Source organism: Panthera leo, chromosome D4 (assembly GCF_018350215.1).
Source record: "Panthera leo isolate Ple1 chromosome D4, P.leo_Ple1_pat1.1, whole genome shotgun sequence".
NCBI classification, from domain to species: Eukaryota; Metazoa; Chordata; class Mammalia; order Carnivora; family Felidae; genus Panthera; species Panthera leo.
The window spans coordinates 42,094,343-42,117,813 of NC_056691.1; the positions used below are offsets into that span (position 1 = coordinate 42,094,343).

The following is a 23,471-nucleotide window of genomic DNA, read 5'->3' on the forward strand; positions in this document are numbered from 1 at the left end:
TTTATTTTGAAATTTAAAGGACTTAAACCAACATAATTAGCCTCTTCTGCTACTTAACTATTTTTTCATTTAGAGCTAATTTTTGACATCAAGAGCATGCAGTTTTTTTGAAAGCCTGATGTCTTTTAGATTACTAGAATTTAGCATCATGTGGCATAATGCAATTAAATATCATTGAATTTTTTTAGCTGAAAATCGGACTCATACTTTATATATTATATGATAACACATGTAACTTTAGATTACACCTTTTCCATATGATGATAAACTTTTAAGGAAATGATATGTCAGACTAAAATGTGTACTTCCAATGACCTCTTAAAGTACACTACACTCTGTTAGTGCTAAAGTCTTATGCTGATAAGAAAGTTTCTTATCTTGAAAATTATTTATAGATTTATCCAGAAATAGTCCCTGACAATTTTTAATAGCTTTAATGAAATATAATTCACAAGCCATGTGATTTGCCATAGAGAGTGAATAATTCCATGGCTTTTGGTGCATTCAAAGAGTTATACATCCACCATTGCAATAAATTTTAGAACATTCTCATTTATCCCCTCCCCCACACCGCACACCACTTAGCTGTTACTTCCCCAATTCCTCTACCACCACCACACCTTTTAGGTAACCAGTAATCTACTTTCTGTGTCTATAGGTTTACCTACTTGGGGCATTGAGAACCTCATTAGATGATGTTATAGTTTTTGCTTCAACTATCAAACACAATTTTAAAACTTCAAAAGAAGGATGTTTTTAGCCTTTCCACCGTTATTTTTTCATTTCTGACCTTCCAGGTTCTCTTCTTTTATCATTTTATTTCTGTTTGAAGAGCTTCCCTTTAGATTTTCATTTAGGGTAAGTTGGCTAGCAACAAATTCTCTAATATTTCCTTTATTTAAAATGTCTTCATGTCAGCTTCATTCCAGAAGGATATTTTCACTGATTAGAGAATTCTAGTTTAGCATTTTTTTTCTTTAGGACTTGAAAAATCTGGCACTTCCATGTTTTCTGATGAAAAATACACTCTTGTTTTAATTATTCCTCTAAAGGGAGTGCATCATTCTCTTTAACTACTTCCAATCATTTTCATTTGTCTTTACTTTTCAGAAGTTTAATTATGACCTGTGTTGGCATGGATTTCTTTTGGTTTATCCTGTTTGGGATTTTCTAAGCTTCTTGAAACTCTAGGTTTGTGTTCTTTGTCAAATTGGGAAATTTTCCTCTTTATTTCTTTAAATACTTTTTTCAGGCCCACATTCTTTTTCCTCTCCTTTCGGAACTCTATTTTCATGAATGTTAGATTTTTTAGTATTAACCTACAGGTCCCTGAATCTTTGTTCATTTTATTTTTAAGCCTATTTTATCAGTGTCATTAAAGCTGGGTAATTTCTATTGTTCTGTCTTCAAGTTCACTGATTTTTTTCCTCTTTCATCTGCTGTTGAACCCATGCATTGAGTTTTTTACTTTGGTTTTTATAACTTTCAGTTTTAAAATTTCCATTTGATTCTTATATCACTGATTTATTTGCTGAGACTTCCTATTTTATTTGTCTCAAGATCATTCATAATTGTTTATTGGAGCATTTTAATCATGGCTACTTTAAAATCTTTGTCAAGGAGCACCTGGCTGGCTCAGTTGGTAGAGCATGTGACTCTTGTTCTCAGGGTCATGAGTTCAAGCCCCACGTTGGGTGTAGAGATTACTTTAAAAAAAATCCTTGCCAAGTAATTCTAACATGTGCATTATTATCTTGGTGGTGGTATTTCTTAATTACAATTTCTCCTTCAAGTTGAGATTTTTTTGTTCTTGGTATGATGAGTGATTTTCACTTGTCTCCATTGGGAGTGTTTTATGTTTGAGACTTTAGATCTTATTTAAATCTTTTATTTTAATAGATCTCTGATGATAATTGTGTCTAAGGGAGAGGGTCCTATCAATACTGGGAGAAGTGATGGCAGTCTTAGCTCCTAACTTGACCCCTGCTGACACTGCATTAAAGGATGTGTGAAGGGGTGCCTCAGTGTACTTGATGAGGGTAGAACTTCAGGCTTCTCGTTTGACCTTCCTTTATTGACAGAAATAGCAAGAATTTTTTTTTTAATTCCTTTTTCCAGTGGTATATGGCGGGAATAGAGTGGTTATTGTCAGTATGATTTCTGTCCTACTTGTTTGCCCATTTCTCAGTTCCTTGGCTAGGGAGGGCAGAATTTGCTTGAGACTGTTTTTTATTTGTGTCCATTAGCATTTTGAGGTTGTGGATTTCTCTAGTACCTACTTTGAGATATTTGGGAGGAAAGAAGAAAGCCAGAGAATTTATCACTGTGTGTTGTTCCTCTACTCCTATGGTCCCTCTCGTGTCCTTCTTCTTTTCCCTGCCTTTCAGAGTTTTCTAATATTTGTTTTGTGTTATCACATTCAGGGTTTTTATATTTAACTAGTGGGATGAATAGGGATAGACATGTCTACTTCTTTTTGTCAGGGACTAGAAGTATTAGCTTATTTTTCTGTGGACCAGGCAGTATTATTTTTGTGTCATACATGTGGCATCTAGTTTAATACTTAGCCCTGACTATTTAAGACTAGAACATATAAAAGAAGATGTCCTACTAAAACTACTTCCAACCAAATTTGAATAGTACTTCCAAATTCAATCTTAAAAGTTGAGTTAACTTTTGAAGATCCTAATAAAAAATTGTGTGGCAGCTCTAAGTCAGTTTATAAAATACGTTAAAGGAAATGATGCTACCACTGACCCATACTATAGTGTTTCTACCATTGAATATGGTCAGAAGTATGTTGCTGCTGTAGTATAAGAATGTGAGGACTTGAGAAATTTGCATGGAATATAGTTCCTATATTCATAAAATATATGTACTTATTAGATCATAATGATGTTATTATAAAAGACCAAGAACTTCACAATCTATGAGCTAATAAATTGGCTTGTTCCCTCAGTATTTATCTAACAAATATTCATATATTTTCATTTATTCACTATTTAAACAATATAATTCAGAGCTACACATAAGCTATGTATATTGAATATACAGTGGTGTATTGAAGAATAATAATTGCAAACTCTTAAGGAGATTTATTTTAGGGCCATCTGCCATGTGCCAGTGAGGTGAAACCATTCTTTGGGATGCGAGGTAGTGAGAGGCAAGGAAAGCTTGCAGAAATGCCAGGCTTACTCAGCTTTTCCACTTAGTTGAGGATGTTGCCTTACTATAACTGAGTTAGATTTATGAACCAACAAAGTCATATTAACATTCTCCTAAATGAAGAAGTTAACATTTTCCTAAAGACAAAAATATTTGTGTACTTTATTTCTGAGTAGTGATATAAAACTATAAAAAGAGGTGCAGTTGCCACAGGATATTTAGCTTTTCTTATATTGCAAATTCAACATGTCCTTGAAGTCAAGGGAAGGTATACTGACATTCACTGGATGTTTATCTGCATCTTTGGCTAAATAAATCAGGAACTTGCAGTGGGTGGGTAATTTTGGTCTTTTTGTACTAATCCATAGCCTATATAAAAATGCTACATCTGAGTACTCTGCTAGGTCCAGGTAAACACAGAAAAATAATATGCCACCCTTTTTTTTTTATTCAGGACCTCATACAGCTTAACAGCAAAAACAAGCAAAAGGGCGATAAGAGCTATAAGGGAATAGTACTGGCATAAAGTAGGGAAAATAGCATTATGATTTGTCCATTTGTCCAAACCAGAAACCTAGTGGGTTATAACTGATTTATCCCTCTATCTGACCTCCTTCTAAGAGTCTTAATGATTCCATATCACAAATATCTCTAAAATATATCTGTTTTTCCACTCTTACTATCAATGCCCTTGTCCAAAAACTACCATCATATCTTTCCTGCTCATGTAGAATAAACTTGTAAATATCTCCCTACATCCACTGTTATACCCTTGAATCCATTTTCCCCCTAATGCTGCAGGGTGATCTTTTAAAAATACATATAAGAACATAACTTTCCCTTGTTTAAAACCCTTTAGCATCTTTCCATTGCTCTTAAAATAAAAACTAAATTCTTCATATAGCACACTTGAACATCTTGACCCCCTTCTTATCATTTCTGTTTCACTTTTTTGTTTCTTACCTGAAAATCAGTATGAGAATGTAAAATATTTGCAAAGAATTACTGATGCTTTTCCTATTTGATGCTGAGAATCTTGGCTGGTGAATTTGTCAGTGAAGGTGGGTAGAGTTGGGGCCAGTAGTAAAGGGGTTTAGAATTCATAATTTAAAAATTCAATTTTATTTTATAGAAGCAGGGAATTCTACCCCATATATCATAACTAAAGTCTTCTTCAATTCAATTATCTTTTGATCATTTTTCCTTAATGATAAAACGTAGATAAGCTATAGGTCAATGGAATACCATCTCCTTTCGGTTTAAACATTAAATGTATGCTGGCCATGATGTCAAAGAATATTTTATAAAATACAATAGTAATAATTTTTAAGGAGCTAAAAACAAAATATTATGGTAGGAAAAGTTCAGTTATTTTTTTTCCTTTAGCAAAGCAAGACTCCCTGTTTTCTTTCAGTGCAAATATTATTTTTCCATATATAGAAATGAGGATTAGGAACTGAATTTCTCTAACATGAGTTGGAAATAAAATTCTCAAAAAAAATGTCTGCTAAATCATGACATATTTTGCAAACACATGTATTTTTGGATAACTGTTAGCACTGTAAGAATTACACATTAGTTTTATTTTAAAGCATACAACTTAGTGACATTTAGTGTATTTATAGTGTTGTATAGACATGATCTTTATCTAATCCAAAGCATTTTAATCACCCTCAAAAGAGACCCCATATCCATTTAGCAGTCACTCCCAATCTGCCCATTTCTGCCTTCCTTCAGTTCCTGGCAACCACTAATCTGTTTTCTATCCCTGTAGATTTACCTATTCTGAATATTTTATATAAATGGAATCATATAATATCTGACCTTTTGCATATGGCTTCTTTCGCCTAGTATAAGGTTTTCAAGAATCATCCACATTGTAGTATGTCTCAATACATCATTCCTTTTTACAGCTGAATAATATCCCACTGTATACAATAAATATATATTTATTCATTCATCTCTTTTTAATTTTTTTTGTTAATGTTTATTTATTTTGAGAGTATGAGCAGGGGAGGGGCAAAAGAGAGGAAGATGCAGAATCTGAAGCAGGCTCTTGGCTCTGAGCTGTCAGCACAGAACTCAACATGGGGCTCGAACCCATGGACTGTGAGATCATGACCTGAGCCAAAGTGGGACGCTCAACCGACTGAGCCACCCAGGTTCCCCTTATTCATTCATCTCTTGTTGGCTAATTGGGTTGCTTCTACTTTTTTGCTATTATGAATAGTGCTACTATGAACATTTATGTACAACTATTGGTTTGAATACTTATTTCCAGTTCTTTGGGATATAAGCCTGTGAGCAGAATTGCTAGGTCATATAGTAAGTATATGTCTAACTTTTTGAGGAACTGCCTGACTGTGTTTGTAGTGGCTACATCATTCTGTATTTTCACCAGCAATCTACAAAGATTCCATTTGCCCTCCATTCTAGTTAACACTTAGTCTTTCTTTGCACATCTTTGCATGTGTTTTTTTGCCATTTGTGTTGCTTTGGATAAATATCTATATAAGTCTTTTGCCATTTAAAAAAATTGGGTTCTCTTTTTGTTTTTGAGTTACAAGAGCTCTTTGCATGTTGTGGTTACTAGACACTTACAAATATTTTCTCCCATTCTGTAGGTTGTCTTTTTACTTTCATAATAGTTTCCTTTGATATACAAAGGTTTTTAATTCTATGAAGCTTGATTATTATTATTATTACTATTATTTGCTTATGCTTTTGGTGTCATACTCATATACATATCTAGCTATCACCGAATCCAAGGTCATAAAGATTTACCTCCATGTTTTCTACTATGTGTTTATAGTTTTAACTCATACTTAGATCTTTGGTCCATATTACAGCTTTGACAAACAGGCTATATGATCACATGTAAAAGTTATAATGTGGTGAATTAATAAGATAAGAATTTAAATGTATCAGTCCTTGAGAAATCAATTCAACATCAAACAGTACAGGCTATCATAAGCCAAGTGCAAATGAGAATATGAGTTCTGGTGTATTAGTATAATCAAGGCTTGTACAAGTTATCGGTGTCTGTTGGAAGGCAACAGATTTCAAGGCTATGTGGAAACAAGTTTTGAATCTCACTTACTTTAAGACTGAGTATTGGAGACAAGAAATTCAGCCACTGATGTTGGATACATAAGGAAGGAAACTCATTTACATATTAAGTCTTCATAAGTAAGAGTGAGAAGTTTCAGAACAAGATCAGCATGAAACCTAATTCATTGCTGTTAGAGCACCGAAGCCTAGGGTCCCTCATCGACCTGATCTCTAGTATGTTACTAGTACATGATGCAACTTGAGGCCTATAGATAGGCTTTAAAAACACTCATGATTCTGTTAAAGTACTGGGGTCTGGAAGCAAGTAAACATTATAGCTAAGTAAATAAAATGGGAAAAATAAAGGATTTTTAAACTATGGAGTTTTATAATATTAGTTACATAGTACTGAATCTGTGACCTTTTGTATTGTGGTGCTTTCAGTCATTAATTCAATAAATTTGCTGGGCACTGGAAGTAAAATATTGAGCAGAACACGAACATTCTGGCCTCACAGGCCTTCGGTTTATTGGAGAACATAAATAATAATCAACACACAAATATATAATTACAAATTTGATTGATATGAAGATAAAGCTTTGCTGTGCCTTTCTGTGTTTGCAACTTCCCTGATTCTTTCCATTTTTCCCCTTTGTCTTTAGCCAGATGGATCTGGCTAAAATATACAGTAAAACCTTGGATTGCGAGTAACTTGTTCTGTGAGTGTTCCATAAGATCAGCAAACATTTCTAATAAATTTTAACTTGATAAATGACTGATGTCTTGTAATACGAGTAATACGTGACACCAAATGTCACATAATCACAACTGAGACAATGGTTCTTCTCTCTCTCTCTGTGGGATTGGGGGTGATTGTCTCCCATGCTCTGATGCTCAATCTCAGGCCACGGTGTTTGGCAGAAATCAGTGGTTTTTCAAGTGTCCACAACTGGTGCTAGTATATTTTTTGTCACTTCAAAGCACCTATGGACAGTCCTTTGCTTTTCCATACAAAAGTAAGCTTAGGAATGCTTTGCTTCATTCTAGGTCAGGCTGCCTGCAGACATAGACCCATTCCTCTGCTGCCTTATTGCCAATTACATTAAATATAGTATATGACAAGAGTTTATTAATACTGTACTGTAGTCAACATCCATGCGAACATACACAATGGCTCCCATGTAGAAAAAGGTTGAAAAGAAAGGCGGTAAGAAGAAGGAGATGATTATGATGGAAGTTAAGAAGGAAATCATTGAGAAGTACTATTGAGGTATGCAAGTGGCTGAAATTGCAACGTTTTTTAAAATTTTTTTTTTTCAGCGTTTTTTATTTATTTTTGGGACAGAGAGAGACAGAGCATGAACGGGGGAGGGGCAGAGAGAGAGGGAGACACAGAATCAGAAACAGGCTCCAGGCTCTGAGCCATCAGCCCAGAGCCTGACGCGGGGCTCGAACTCACGGACTGCGAGATCGTGACCTGGCTGAAGTCGGACGCTTAACCGACTGTGCCACCCAGGCGCCCCAAAATTGCAAGGTTTTATAAGTCTATGTCTGCATCTTGTCTGCAGAGGAGGAAGAGAAAAAGGTGGAAGGATCCATTTACTTCAAATGAGATTAAGGCAATGTGTAAAATGTGGGAAACAGTGCAAAATTTTGTAAAAAAGCACCACCCAAATAAGTCTGTAGCAGTGCGAGTGATGAATCTGTTTAATGATAATACAATGTCACATTTCCATGAAATCCTCAAAAGGAGTCAAAAGTAAGTGTCATTGGATAGGTTCCTTGTTAAAGTTGCACGAAAAGAGGAAGATTCCATTGAGCCAATAGATAGCAGTGATTCCATCAGTGATAGTGAAAGTTGTCCTACACAATAACCCTCCTCTCTCTTGTCTCCCCCACACTAACCATGAAGGTTTTCAAAGGTAAGTGCAGGTTAATTTGTTTATTTTTCTTTATATTTTGTATTTTCTTTATTATTTTGTATGATAAGACAGTATTGTAATCATTTTTATATGAATATTTTTGGGTTGTAGAACGAATCTTCTGAGTTTCCATTATTTCTTACGGGTAAATTTGCTTTGATATACAAGTGCTTTGGATTACAAGCATGTTTCCGGAACGAATTATGCTCGCAAACCCAGGTTTTACTGTACTTTTGTTTGCGGTGTTACCAACCTAAATTGGGGGATATATATTTTTTATTGTGGCAAAATTTACATCACATGAAACTTACCATTATTTAGGTGTACAGTTAAGTCCCATTAAATATGCTCACATTGTTGTCCTGCCACCACCACCATCCATGTTTAGGACTTTTCATTTTCTCAAAATGAAACTGTACCCATTAAATAATAGCTCCCCATTCCCCCTTCTCTCAGCTCTTATCTTTTTCTCCTTTTGTCTCTATGAATTTGCCTATTCTAGGTATCCTATAGAAAATGGAATCATATGTTTTTCTTTTTGTGTCTGGTTTATTTCATTTGTCATAATGTCTTCCAAGTTTTTCCATGTTGTCGTATGTGTCACAATTTCTTTCCTTTTTTAAGGCCGAATAATACTATGGTATATATATACCATATTGTGTTCATCCATTCATCCACTGATAGATATTTGTGTTTTTTTTACATCTTTCAGCAATTATATTTTTCTTGTATTGTCATTGTATTTTACTGTACAATTAGCAAGAATGTTAGTTAAGAGAAAATATTTTGTGTCCGTTGGCAGATATTCACTGATGTAAGCGGCAAGTATATTTTGGAGTTTTATTTTCTTACTCTTGAGATTAACTTTTAATATTGATACCTTAAACTATTTTCATATTTGAGACTGTATACACATGGTATTTGTTCTTTGAGGTCATCTGTTTTAGTCCATTTTGGCTGCTATTACAAAATAATGCAGACTGTATAGCTTATAAGCAACAGAGATTTATTTCTCATAGTTCTAGAGGCTGGAAGTCTGGATCAGGGTGCCAGCATGGTCTGGCAAGGGCCTTCTTTCATGTTGCAGATATCTTGTCTTATCCTTATATGACTGAAGAGGTGAGGGAGCTCTCTGGGGGTTCTTTTTTAGAGGCACTAATCCCATTCATGAGGGTTTCACATGACCTAAGAACATTCCAAAGTTCTGACCTCCTAACACCATCATCTTTGGAGGTTAGAATTTCAACATGAATTTTAGAGGAACACAAACATTCAGGTCATAGTATGATACATATAGTATTTTTAATTTGATTGTTACCTTAATTTTCATACATTTTAGGCACAATATATATAATGTTTTTAAAATTACCTAAAGAATTAATAGTATTTACTAAAAGATCACATAGTGTATCTTAAGTGTTTAGTGAATAATCATTTGATTTTTCTGAAAAAAAAAACCATAAAAATTACTCTCTTTAAATGTATTTTGTCATACTAACAGTTTATGTTCTTTAAACAACAAAACTGGAAGTATCACAATTCCAGACTTCCAGTTATATTAGAAAGCTATAGCAATCTAAACAGTATGGTAGAGGCATAAAAATAGACACATAGATTGGGGCATCTGGCTGGCTCAGTCAGTAGATCATGTGACTCTTGATCTTGGGTCCTAAGGTTTGAGCCTCACATTGGATGTAGAGATTACTTAAAAAGAAAAAAAAGAGGAGCGCTTGGGCGGCTCAATTGGTTAAGCATCTGACTTCGAATCAGTTCATGATCTCATGGTGCGTGAAGTTCAAGCCCCACATGGGGCTCTCTGCTGTTGGCATGAAGCCTACTTCAGATCCTCTGTCCCCTTCTTTCTCTCTGCCCTTCCCCCACTCATTATCTCTCTCTCTCTCTCTCTTAATAAATAAGTAATCCTTTTTTTTTTTTAATTTTTTTTTTAACGTTTATTTATTTTTGAGACAGAGAGAGACAGAGCATGAACGGGGGAGGGTCAGAGAGAGGGAGACACAGAATCTGAAACAGGCTCCAGGCTCTGAGCTATCAGCACAGAGCCCGACGCGGGGCTCAAACTCACGGACCACGAGATCATGACCTGAGCCGAAGTCGGCCACTTAACTGACTGAGCCACCCAGGCGCCCCAATAAATAAGTAATCTTAAAAAATACCTACTAAGAAAGAAAAATGCAGACATAATAGAATAGAAATAGATAGAATAGAAAACCCAGAAATAAACCTAAAGTTATATGGTCAGTTAATCTTTGACAAAGGAGGAATGGATATACAATGGGAAAAAGACAGTCTCTTCAACAAATGGTGTAGAGAAAACAGGGCATCAACATGCAAAAGAATAAAACTGGACCAATTTCTTACACCATACACAAAAATAAACTCAAAATGGACTAAAAACCTAAATGTGAGACCTGAAACCATAAAAATCATCGAAAAGAGCACTGGCAGTAATTACTGTGACATCAGCCAATAGCAACATTTTTCTAGGTACGTCTCTTGAGGCAAGAGAAACAAAAGTGAAAGTAAACTATTGGGACTACATAAAAATAAAAATCTTCTGCACAGCAAAGGAAACAAACAAAACTAAAAGGCAATCTACAGAATGGAAGAAGATATTTGCAAATGACCTATCTGATAAAGGGTTAGTATCTAAAATATATAAAGAGTTGATACAACTCACCCAAAAAATAGCCCAATTAAAAAATGGGCCGAAGACATGAACAGGCATTTCTCCAAAGAAGATGTACAGATGGCCAGTGGACATATGAAAAGATGCTGAACATCACTCATCATCAAGGAAATGCAAAACAAAACTACAATAAGATACCTGTCAGAATGGCTAAAGTCAAAAACCCAAGAAACAACAGGTGTTGGGGACGATGTGGAGAAAAAGTAACCCTCATGCACTGTTGATAGGAATGCAAACTGGTGCAACCAGTGTGGAAAACAGTATGGAAAGTCTTCAAAAAGTTAAAAATAGAATTACCATATGATTCAGTAATTACTACTAGGTATTTACCCAAAACATACAAAAACACTAATTCAAAGTGATACATGCACCTCTGTGTTTATTATAGCATTATTTACAGTAACCAAGATATGGAAGCGTGTCCACTGATAGATGAATGGGCAAAGAGGATTGGTGTGTGTATATTTATATGTACATACACACACACAATGGAATATTATTCAGCTGTAAAAAAAAGAATGAAGGTACGTGTGGGTGGCAAAGTCAGTTTAGCGTCTGACTCTTGATCTCAACTCAGGTCATGATCTCACAGTTCATGAGTTTGAGTCCCACATCCAGTTCTGCACTGATGTTGTGGAGCCTGCTTGGGATTCTGTCTCTCCTTCTCTCTGCCCCTCCACTGCTTGTTCTTTCTCTCTCCCTCTCAAATAAATAAATAAACTTAAAAAATTAAAAAAAAAAACAAAAAAACTAATGAGGGGGCCTGGGTGGTTCAGTTGGTTAAGTGTTTGACTTCAGCTCAGGTCATGATCCCGTGGTTTGTGGGTTCAAGCCTCACATCGGGCTCACCACTGACAGTACGGAGCCTGCTTGGTATTCTCTCTCTCTGTCTCTCTCTCTCTGTCTCTCTCTCTCTCTCTCCCCCTCTCTCTCCCTCTCTCTCCCTCTCTCTCTCTGCCCCTCCCAGCACCCCCCTCTCTCTCCCTCTCTCTGTCTCAAAATAAATAAATAAAAGTTAAAAAAAAAAATAAAAGTTAAAAAATCTTGCCATTTGCAACGACATGGATAGAGCTAGAGAGTATAATGCTAAGTGAAATAAGTCAGTTAGAGAAAGACAAATACCATATAATTTCACTCATGTGGAATTTAAGAAACAAAACAAATGAGCAAAAGGGAAAAAAAAGAGAGAACAAGAAAACTTAACTATAGGGAACAAACTGATGGTTACCAGAAGAGAGATGGGTCATGGGATGGGTGAAATAGGGGATGGGGATTAAAGAGTACACTTGATCCTGATGAGCACTGAATAATGTATAGAATTGCAGAATCAGTATATTGTACACCTGAAACTAATATAACACTGTATATTAACTACACTGGAATTACAATAAAAAATCTAAAAACCAACCAAACAAACAAACAAACAAAATCCTTTCTTTAGGGCAAATAGTTTCATCAAGTATGTTGAGTTTGAACATCTGAATTAAATGGTAATGACCATATATAGGTACCAATTTTTAAAAATTTATTTATTTTGAATAGAGCAGGCATGCAAGCAGGGAGAGGCAGAGAGAGAGGAGAGAGAGAATCCAAAGCAGGTTCTGTGCTATCAGTGCAGAGCCCAACATGGGGCTTGATTCCACAAACCATGAGATCATGACCTGAGCCCAAACCAAGAGTCAGGCACTTAACCAACTGATCCATTCAGGCGCCCATATAAATATCATTTTTTATTTTGAATGATACAGATAACTAATACAAAGTGTTTACCCCTTCTTAAAACTATCTCAGGCTTTTGAATGGTTTGTTTTCATTGTAGATCAGTTGCTTTTTAGTATTTATAAGAAATAAATAGTATTGGAGTACCTGGGTGGCTCAGTCGGTTGAGCATCCAACATTGGCTCAGGTCATGATCTTGTGCTTTGTGGGTCACAAAGCCCTGTTTTGGGCTCTATGCTGACAGTGCTGACCCTGGAGCCTGCTTTGGATTCTGTGTCTCCCTCTTTTTCTGCCCCTGCCCCACTTGCGCTCGGTCTCTCTCTCTCTCTCTCTCTCTCAAAGATAAATAGAAAGGAAGGAAAGGGAAGGAAGGAAGGAAGGAAGGAAGGAAGGAAGGAAGAAAGAAACAATCATAAGTTTCATATACAGATTTCCTCCAGTTACATGGGGTACAGTAATTACTGTGTGGATGAGTGTATGTGTGTGTGCCCCTCCCATCAATCTGTAACCTACCTGAGAAGCTACAAATGTAATCCTAGGATCGTAATTTTTAAAGTTCTTATATTAAAAAATATGTAAGTATACCCATCAAACTGTAAACATCAATTTTTTAATAAATAATCTTAGTGAGGAAAAGCAGGGACTATTTTTTTAATAGTTATATAAAGTATAAATGTAAAATGTATTTTTAATATATAGATATTATATTTATTTTTTAATGTTATATTTTAAATCTTTTAATAAAATAAAATATAAATTATAATAAATTATAAATATATTGTTGAATATATAACATTTTAAGCTGCTGTGTCTTCCTAGTAAGTCATTTCTTTGATCATTATGTAATAACAATCTTTATCTTTAATATTACTTTTTTTTCTTAGTCTGTATTTTATTTTTTATGCTCCTTTTAAAAATCCTTTTCTTGGGGCGCCTGGGTGATGCAGTCACTTGAGCATCCAACTCTTGATTTTGGCTCAGGTCATGATCCCCTGGTGTGTGAGATTGAGCCCTGCCTTGGGCTCTGCACTGATAGCATGGAGCCTGCTTGGGATTCTCTCTCTGTTCCTCCTCTGCTTGTGCTCTCTCAAAATAAATAAACAAACATTTTTTAATCCTTTTCTTCCCTTAGATTTGAATACATGTTGTTCATTTCTTTTTTGACTTCTGATTTATACATTTTATGTTTTCCATTCTTTAAATGCTTTTTCTTGAAATTATATATCTCTTAAAAAAATTGGTTTTTATTTTTAAATTTTTATTTATTTATTTATTTTATTTGAGGGAGGAAGGGAGGGAGGGAGCGAGGGAGGGAGGGAGGGAGGGAGAGAGAGAGAGAGAGAGAGAGAGCGAGCTGCATGCACAAACAGAGAAGGGCCAGAGGAAAAGAAAATCCCAAGCAGGCTCCACACTCAGCTTGGAGCCTGACCTGGGGCTCGATCCCACAACCCTGAGATCATGACCTGAGCTGAAATTAAGAGTTGGACGCTCAACCAACTGATCCACCCAGGTGCCCTGAAATTATACACTGTTTATTTGACAAACTAAAGTTCATTAGTACTTATATCCTCACCAACAGTACAGGGTTCTTAAAATACTTTAACACTGACCCTTCTCTTGATCTTATATCATTTTATTTTTCAGATTTTAGTTCTACCATATTCTATTTCTACCTTCACTTAGCTATTGTTATGATGGCTTCACATGATAAATATTTACTTCCATGTACACATTTACAAATGTTTTTAATCATCACTGCCTATTTTGTTTCATATGTTGACTTTGAAGGGTCTTTTTCCACCTAAATGAAATAGTTCTTTCATCTAGGATCTATGAGTAGTAAGCCTTTGAACGTTGAAAATATTACTTATTTTTCTTCTGCTTTTTTTGTTTGTTTCTGTGAGAAGTCTGTTGTCACTCCAAAGTTCTTTAGTTGTTAATTAACATTTCTTCTCAATATGGTTGATTTTAAGATTGTCTTTTTCTTTGGTATCCTACAGTGTTCCTGTGTTTCTAACCATGAGTATAGTTTTATTTATTGTTTGAAATTTGTGATACTCTCTTAGTCTACTAATTCACATTTTTCATCAGCTCTCAATTTTCAGCCATTGTATTTTGAATATTAATTTCACTCTTTCTCAATTCTCTCCTTGAAAATTTCTATTAGATGCTTTTTGGGCTTCTTATTCAAACACACTTTATGTATTGTTACTCTTTTCCTCCTTTTTGTTTCTTTGTGTTGTCTATAATTTTATCAGCTTTCATTAGCTTTGTGTGCTATTTAACACATTCCTTAGTTTGTAATGAGTTATGTTTTTTAAAATAAACGTTTGTCACCTCTTTTTCCTTTTTATCAACATTTTCAAAACTCTAATTTTATAAAAACTCATTTTAAATTGTTCTGTTGTTTCATTTTCCTTATTGTGCATTCTCCTTTATTGGGTGGGGTGATATGTAGACTGTCATTCATGTCATGACCTGAGCCGATATCAAGAGAAGAGTTGGACATTTAACCAACTGAGCCACCCAGGCACCCCTAGGCTTACCTGTTTTAATGGAACAAAATAAGCTCAGATATTCATGTTTCACTCAGAAAATTTTTGTTTGCAAGCTTACTACAGTTAGCCCAGTTTTGTCTCTCAGCCATGAAGGACCTTGGGCATAAACTTCCATCTCCATTCAGGTCTGAAGGTCTGAGGTCTCCATGGGTGGTATTTGATCCAGTCTCTCACCAGGGTAGCTCAATTCCATTTTACTAGTAAGAGTTCTTTGTCTTTTCTTGGCATCTAGAAATATACTAACTTTGCTTTCAGTGTATGTATTAATATTTGTATTATGATTTGCATAGTATATCTGTTTGTTAAAAAGTGTTTGGTATGAAGTGTATTACCTGGCTGGCTCACTAAGTAGAGCATGCACCTCTTGATCTTGGGGTTGTAAGTTTGAGCTCCACATTGGGTGTAGATATTACTTAAAAATAAAATCTTAGAAAAAAAATGATTGGGTAACTCATTTTTTAAAAATACAGCTATGTTTTTAAGTATTTAGCATGTTTATTTAGATAAATTTAAAAATCACTTACTTAAAACATTTTTTCCAGATTCTCATTAAAATTCAATTTTAATTGTTAGGATTTATTAATAATGATATATTTTTCTTTTTTTACTATTGCCTAATTCATATTTTGTTAAATATCTTTACTACCTTTATCTGTTTGCTACACTATTCAGTAACTTACATGTTTCAAATAATCATTTATTGTGTTAATTTTCATAGGATGAATCTTCAAGAAGAATTGGATAAACTTAAAGTACGTATATCTATTGATAAGGCAACAATACGAGAATTGAACACATGTATGGGAGAGAAAAGAGAAGGTATGTTTTTTTGTAAGACTAAATATTTAATGCAGGCATTTTTAAATTATCCAGTACTTGATGTTTTATTTTCAATTTCTTGTAAGAATCTTATCCTTGTTCCCCCTCTTTCCACTGCTTTACTTTCTGATATGTCATTAACATTTTTACCTTTCACAAGAAAATCAAATAGAACACCTAAAAGTCAGCTTTATAATTCATTAAAAATTCTAAAGAGATATTTGATAAGGAGAAGAGATGTTCATTCTTTGGTTCATCAGTAAAGTTTTACTATTTATGTTTGTTCAAAGTTTTATAGATTATATAGAGTTATTATCCTCAATAATTCATTTATATTTTTGTTTGACATTACATTTTTCTGGAACTCATTTAGTGCTCCTCTGTTGTCCTGGAATCAAAATAATAGAGTTAAAAAGAAACTTGGAGGTCTGCAGATCTGCCACCTGATTGACCACTAGCCTAAAACTGTTTAGTAAGAGCAAATGTATCTGTTCCAGTTGAAGTATTGTTCCTTTGTTAAAATCAGGATAACTGTATTTACTATATGACTTCAGTCCATACTGTGGTATCTCATTAAAAAAAAGTAAATAAGATTGATATGAAGGATTTCTCCTTGTTTAATTTAACTACAGCTTTGTTGTTACTGCTATGCTTTTTAGGTGTTGACAATTTATAATTAACAATTAATTTAATAATTTATACTTAACAGGTTTTCATATACCACTCATCTTTCTATTGTCCCAATTACTGTTGTTGTTCCAGTTGCTCTTAGGTCACTGGTGCCTTGTCAAAGACAGCATTTGAGATATCTATTTTACACCACTGAAACACTGGTTTTCCTTTGTTTTACCTTCATACTGTGCTTCCCTGTATTTTCTTTGTTTCTTCCACTGGAATTTCCTTCCACTTATTCCTTACCTTTTGGGGTTCTCTAAGATTTTATCCTCAGTTTACTTTTTAAAAATAACTTTATTGGGTTGCCTGGGTGGCTCAGTTGGTTAAGCATCCAACTTCAGCTCAGGTCATGATCTCACAGTTTGTGAATTCAAGGCCCTCATTAGGCTCTCTGCTGTCAACATGGAGCCTGCTTCGGATTCTCTGTCCCCCTCTCTCTGCCATTCCCCTGTTCGTTCTCTCTCTCTCTCTCTCTCTCTCTCTCTCTCCTTCTGTCTCAAAATAAGTAAATAAAATTATAAAAAGTAATAACTTTATTGTTTCTGGAAAAAGTATGCATACTTATAAATATTCAAGCAATAAGAAAGAATAAAAGAAGACAAAACATCTTAATTCCATCATTTAAAAATCAAAATTTCAATCTTAAATAATTATCAAATCAAATATCTCTTAATACTTACATATAAAGAAGACTAGTTAGATAAATTGTGCAAACAGAAAAACATAATATATGCTATTTTTTAAAAAGATAATTACATAGGGGCATCTGGGTGGCTCAACTGGCTGAGTGTCTGACTTTAGCTCAGGTCGTGATCTCACTGTTTGTGGGTTCAAGCCCTACATCAGGCTCTGTGCTGACAGCTAGGAGCCTGGAGCCTGCTTCACATTCTGTGTCTCCCTCTCTCTCTCTGCTCCTTCCCTGCTTATGTTCTGTCTCTCTCTCTCAAAGATAAATAATAAACATTTTTTTTTTAAAAAGATAATTACATATTACTTTATTTGGAACAATCCAAATAAAAAGAAACAGATATAATCATAAAAGAACTGTTGAACTTTAGGTAAACGTTTCATTACGTCAATAGATGTTAATTTCTAAAACTTCCCTCTAAGATTAAAAAGAAAGATCCTAAAAATATTGAAGATGAATTACTTTGTATTTTTTAAAGCATGTATTTCAATTTCAGGGCATATTAAAAATTAATATCTTGTCATGCAAAATGAAAACAAGTTATTTTTAAAATACATTTTATTTTTCTCATGGTTCACGAGTTCGAGCCCCACATCAGGCTCTGCCCTGTTGGTGCTTGGATCCTATGTCCTCCTGTCTCTCTGCCCTTTCCCTACTCAATGCTTGTTCTCTCTCTCTCAAAAATAAACATTTAAAAAAATGGAAATAAAAACAAAAAGTTTTATTTTATTTCCCCCACAGCTTGAGTCTTGTTCATTAAATAAACTTTTAATTTTATCAAAGTCTATAATTTAACATATTGCAACAATAATTTCCCCAGGTTTAAAGTCTTATTTTTATATGCAATGTGCTCAGTACTCATCACAGTTTTAAAACCATCATCTTTCTATTCACGAATTCTTTATTATGATTTATTTTTTTGGTTCACCAGATATAACTGAAACTTCAAGAAGGGATCAAAGTAGCTATATTTGTAAGAGCTTAGATGTTTGAAAATATGTTTCAACAGTTTTTACAGTCAATGGATAAATTGGCTGGGTATAATTGTATCATGTCACACTTTTTTTTCCCCTCAGAACTTTCTAGATATTATTCACTTTTTAGAATGAAAGCTTGTTGTGGAGATATATTATGGAGAGGTGTCAGGTTTGCCCTTCCTCCAGTTCCTCACTCCTTTCTTTGGATATGACTTCCTTTTGCTTTGTGAATGCCTGAATTTTTACTTTTTTCAACCTGATGTTCCAAAACTTAAATAGAAGATGTCTTGATATACTTTGTTCTAAATCATATTTTTGGATTATCCATGTAATTTATTATTTGTCAATTAAGATCTTCCTGCATTACAAGGAAATGTGTTTTTGCATATTGCATTTTTAATACTGCAGTTCAAGGATGTCAGTAATCTTTGTATTTGCTTACTTTTTCTCTTACTTTTCCTCTCCCTCTCCCCATATATATGAAGAGAGAGAGAGAGTTTATATATTATATGTATATTCTTTCCTTTGTTCTTTCTAGTATTTATATTAAATCTACAACTCTTCAAATTCCCACTAATTTTGGATGTCTTATTATTTCTTTTCTGAGCTCGTATTTTATTAAATTCAGGTTTTTGGCAAGTTCTTTTCTTTCTTTAATTGTGTTTTTTTCCAGACTGGATCCTAAATCTGTATTCTGTTAAATGTCCATTTCACTCCACCTGCTGGAGAGTGTTTCCTGTCCTGCAAGGGGTGATCTCAGAGATTTTAAATATCTGGCTTTAGCTGTCACCAGTCTGGTGGTTCTTATCTTTACTAAGAACTATTTCTGCTGCTCTTCATTCCCTTCCTGGGAATCCTGTAGATCCAGACTTACAGTTGATATTATTTTCTGTTTTCCTAAAGGACTCCCTTTAATATTTATTATAGCGCACATCTGCTGGTGATGACTTCTTTCAGCTTTTTTATACCTGAAAAAGCAACCTTTATTTTGTCTTTATTTTTGAAAGATCTTTTCACTAAGTATAGAATTCTGCATTGGCAGGGTTTTTTTTTTCTTTTGATACTAAAAAACAAATTTACTCTATTATCTTCTGGCTTAAAGTGTTTTCAGTGAGAATTCACCTGTCATTCTTATCTTTTTTAAAACAATACATAACATGTCTTTTTTTTTTTTTTTTTTTTTTCTACTCTCTCCTATTGGGAGAATGAACTATTCTTGGGCCTGTGTGACTTTTGGAGATTATTTCCTTTAATCCTTTTAGGTGGTTCTTTCTTTGGGCTGTTTACACACACGCCTGTGCTGATCTGTACTTAGCTGAAGACTTGAGGGGGACCCCCTGTAGACCTTCGGAGCTCTCCCTGTGTCCGAGCAGATTTCTGTTCCTTGGCACTGTATCCTGCAAAGTCCAGCTTCCTTGGTCTGCCTGGACTCTGGGATCTGTCACTTCAATTTAGGAAGAATACCAGACCCATTTAGTGCCCCATTTCTGTGCTGTAGCCTGGAAGTGCTCCAGGCAATAAGTGGGAAAAAGGATTGGATTCACTTCATTTGTTTGCCCTTAGGGCTGACTACTTTGCAGTGTCTTAGACACCCAATGTCTGAGAACCATTTTTTTCATCTCTTATTCTCTAGTTTTAGTTGTTCCACATGGACAGGTAAATCTAGTGTCTCTGGTACTTACTTTTATTGTCATTGAACATATTTCCCTGGATTAAAATCCCAAATCTATAGGGATAGTAACCTTTCTCCATGTACCAGGTGTATTTTCTTATTTCCTGCTACCTGTTTTCCCCTGCCTATTTTTATAAAGATTTCAGAAGTTTTGCATGTTTTTTTTAAAAATACTCATTACCTTTCCTCTCAAATCAGTTCTGTCTCCTCTAACTTCCCGCACAAGCACCTTAACCGCTGTCACACTAAATTTCTCTTTACTGAAAATTACAATTCATAGTGTAATGAATCTGCTACAATCCCACAATATCTCTGTTAGAAGCTGGAGAGATCTGAGCTGCCAGGTGTCTATGTAGCTGATTTAAGATAATAAGCCAAATGAAAGTAACAGTCAAGCCTTTAATCACTTACTATATAAGCAAGAGGCTAAAGTGGAGAAAGCATCAACTCTCTCTGTTCCATCTTCCCCCTGGAACTGCCTGCTAGTTGAGGATCAGATGGATCAGCACAGACAGAGGGGTTGTCTTACAGCCAAAGGAGCTCTGAGCAAAAGTCTCCTGCATTTTTATTGACCTGAGTCTTGGGGGAGAAAGGAAGGGAGGGCTGGGAGAAGAAAAGTATTGGGTATTGAGTCAGATGCAAGAAAAATGTCTTTAAGGTTACCCCCCACCCCAGCAAACAAATAAGGACATCTCAACAGAGGCACTTGAGGAAGGCCTCAACCAAAGGGCTGCCAGTCAGGAGGTGTTCACCTGGAGGCCTAGTAGAGGTACACAAGGCAGGAACAGAGACATGCATAAGAATGTGGTTGGCAGGGGGAACCTGAGCCCTTGACTATAAACTCCCTTCAGGGACCGCAGTCTATTGGCTGTGTGCCAGGTCTGGTTTGGGGGGGGGGGCAGCTTTCCCTCATAGGGCCTGCCAGGTAAAGCATATAATACCTATGTTCAGGCCTAAGAAATCACCTATAGGATTAGGCTTGGAGCAGGAATCCTCAATCTTTACAAATACAAGAGTATGTTCATAAAACCACTGTTTATGGTATTTTTCATTGAAAGCTGAAGAGCTGTTTATTAATAAAAGGATGAAACAAACAAATGTGAAAGCTCAGAAACTATAGCAAGTCCACGTACACACACACACACACACACACACACACATATAATTTTTTGTTGTTGTTGTTATGTGGGTCTGTGGATTGGCTGAAACAATCTGGTCCAGCTCATCTGGTCCAGCTCTTTTTTAGGCTACAAGTGGAGTTTATTTCTGCTTCTTGGCCACAAAAGGACAAGTATAAACATGCAGAGCCTTTTAAGCCTTGATTTAGAACTGGCACGTTGTGACTTTTATCCACATTCTTTGGCTAAAATAAGTCATTTTATTAAATACAGCTACCAACAATTCATATGTCTTCTCTGTATGAGTTCCTGTGGAGGATTGGGGAGCACTTTTAGACTTTTTAGGCCCTTACCCATAAACTTCCTAGAAGTCCTTTGTCCAGCTGAAAGGATCTACTAAGCATCCCATTATTACTTTCAGAGATTGTCAGTAACAGGCATGACAGTCAAACCCAGAGGCCATGTCTCAATATCAACATCTTAGATTTGGCCTTTATCCTGCCAATGTGTCAGTGGCTGCTCCTTTGATATGGTGAGAAACACCTTCATTTCCAATCCTGAAAGTAATGGAAGGTATGCACTTCTATATGCCTGTGGCTGCTTCCTTTTTGAACTCAGTTCTTTTCTTGAAACCTAGTCAAGTGCAGCCAGTAACAACCAACTCATGCTGTCAGCATTCTACCCTGGATATTCCTCACTTACTGTTATAAATTTATTAGCTACATTTTTTGTCTTCTGTGTTTTGTCAAATGGCATTTTGCCAAATGTTGGCCACTGCATAACACAAGCACCGTTTTCTCAGCCTTCTGAAACATGTTCTTTGGCACCCATTACCCATCCCCAAGTCAATGCCACATAATTTAGATTTTTATTATAGCAGCATTCACTTATAGTTATCAATTTCTGTACCTGACAGCTTTTGCTTCGGCATAAATGACCACAAAATTTCAATGACTTGCAACAATACACAGGATTTTTCTTGTTTATGGTTTCTGCAGATCAGCTGGGCAGATGTGCTTCAGGCTGCAGTTCTGTTGTTTGTCTGAAGCATACTGAGTTCACATGATTCCACATGTCTCAGTCTTGGGCCCAGGCTGAGCAGGGCAGGGACTCTCTGGCATGTTCTTTTCAAAGCAGACACTGGAAGCTTCCAAGGGGAGAGGTTCAGAAATACCTAAGTTCTAGGCTTATAACAGGCACATTCTTATTTATTCCCACATTCCTTTAGGCAAAGTAATTCATATGGCCAACCTCAACATCAGTGGAGTAGAGATCTGTACTCCACCCATGAAGGTAGAGGATGATGGAGTAAGCATTTGCTGACTAATAATCTACTATAGTGTGATATGAAAGTATTAACCAAAAGCATTTGCTGTTTTTCAAGTACCTACTGCTCAAAAGAATCACTATACTGAAGTGGCATATTTTAAGTCATATTCTGCAATCCTTCATAATGATAATAAGTTTTAAAAATAATTTGATAAAATAGCTAAAAGAATCTACAAAGAGAAAACATTGCAGAAGAATTTAATTTGTTAATGTAATCTAAGAGAATTAAGAGAAGAGAAAAACATGGAAGATAGGATAAGTTTAAACAATTATGAATAAACAGTATTAAATGTTAAAAAGTGGAGAGGGAAGAAACTCCTGGGAAAGAATATGAATCAGAATGAATTTTATAAACTAAAACATTAAAGATAAATCTCCAGCAAGGTGAAACATGCTCATACATCTACCATAGGACAAAAATAGAAATGCATATTTCTAACTAGGTCCTCTTGGTTCATTTCTCAAATCCTGAGATCCTCGAAGGGGAGGAGAATCAAGGGGCAAAGGGGGCTCCTTGTTCTTCCCCATCACCTGGGCCTAGCTATTTGAATACTCTTTATAAATCCTGTGAAGGTGAGAAACTAAAGTTTTTGACAGAAAACCACACGTGAGCATGGTCAACCAGTCCACCAGTGGGCTTTGCTCACACACGGGAGCACAAAGCAGCAATCCAATTCATTTTTAAATCAGTCTTCAGCATTTATTTTATTGGAATTATTTAGCTATTTTTAGCATTCTATGCTCTTTGAGCATAGAACTATTTTCCTCTTATTTTTAAGAGTAAATATTTCACTTAGAACTATAGCAGATATTTAAATGACTTGAACAGCTGAATTGTATTTGCATATTATTTCTATATTGCTGAAAGAGTGTTGTAAATGAATTCAGCACCATGGTGTTAGGGGACTAGAAAAAGAAACTTGGGAACCAACAGATTATTATCAAGGTAAAGGTACATATTCCCCAGGTGGCAAATTCTACCTATTCTAGCTTTTATTATCCTTAGGATAGTGTTCTATTTATTTCATGAGTACAGAAGTTTTAATTGGATATGTCATGTTTCAAAGACAA

The 23,471-nt window shown here is 35.2% G+C and overlaps 1 protein-coding gene across 2 annotated transcripts in view; it reads left to right on the top strand.

The window, feature by feature from the left end:
* Positions 1–23,471, top strand: part of CNTLN (centlein) — a 313,278-nt gene that overhangs the window by 173,892 nt on the left and 115,915 nt on the right. For both annotated transcript variants that reach the window (XM_042913157.1, XM_042913158.1), the window contains exon 13: positions 15,841–15,941. In XM_042913157.1, the coding sequence (XP_042769091.1) occupies positions 15,841–15,941 (101 nt within the window). The remainder of the gene's footprint in view (positions 1–15,840; positions 15,942–23,471) is intronic.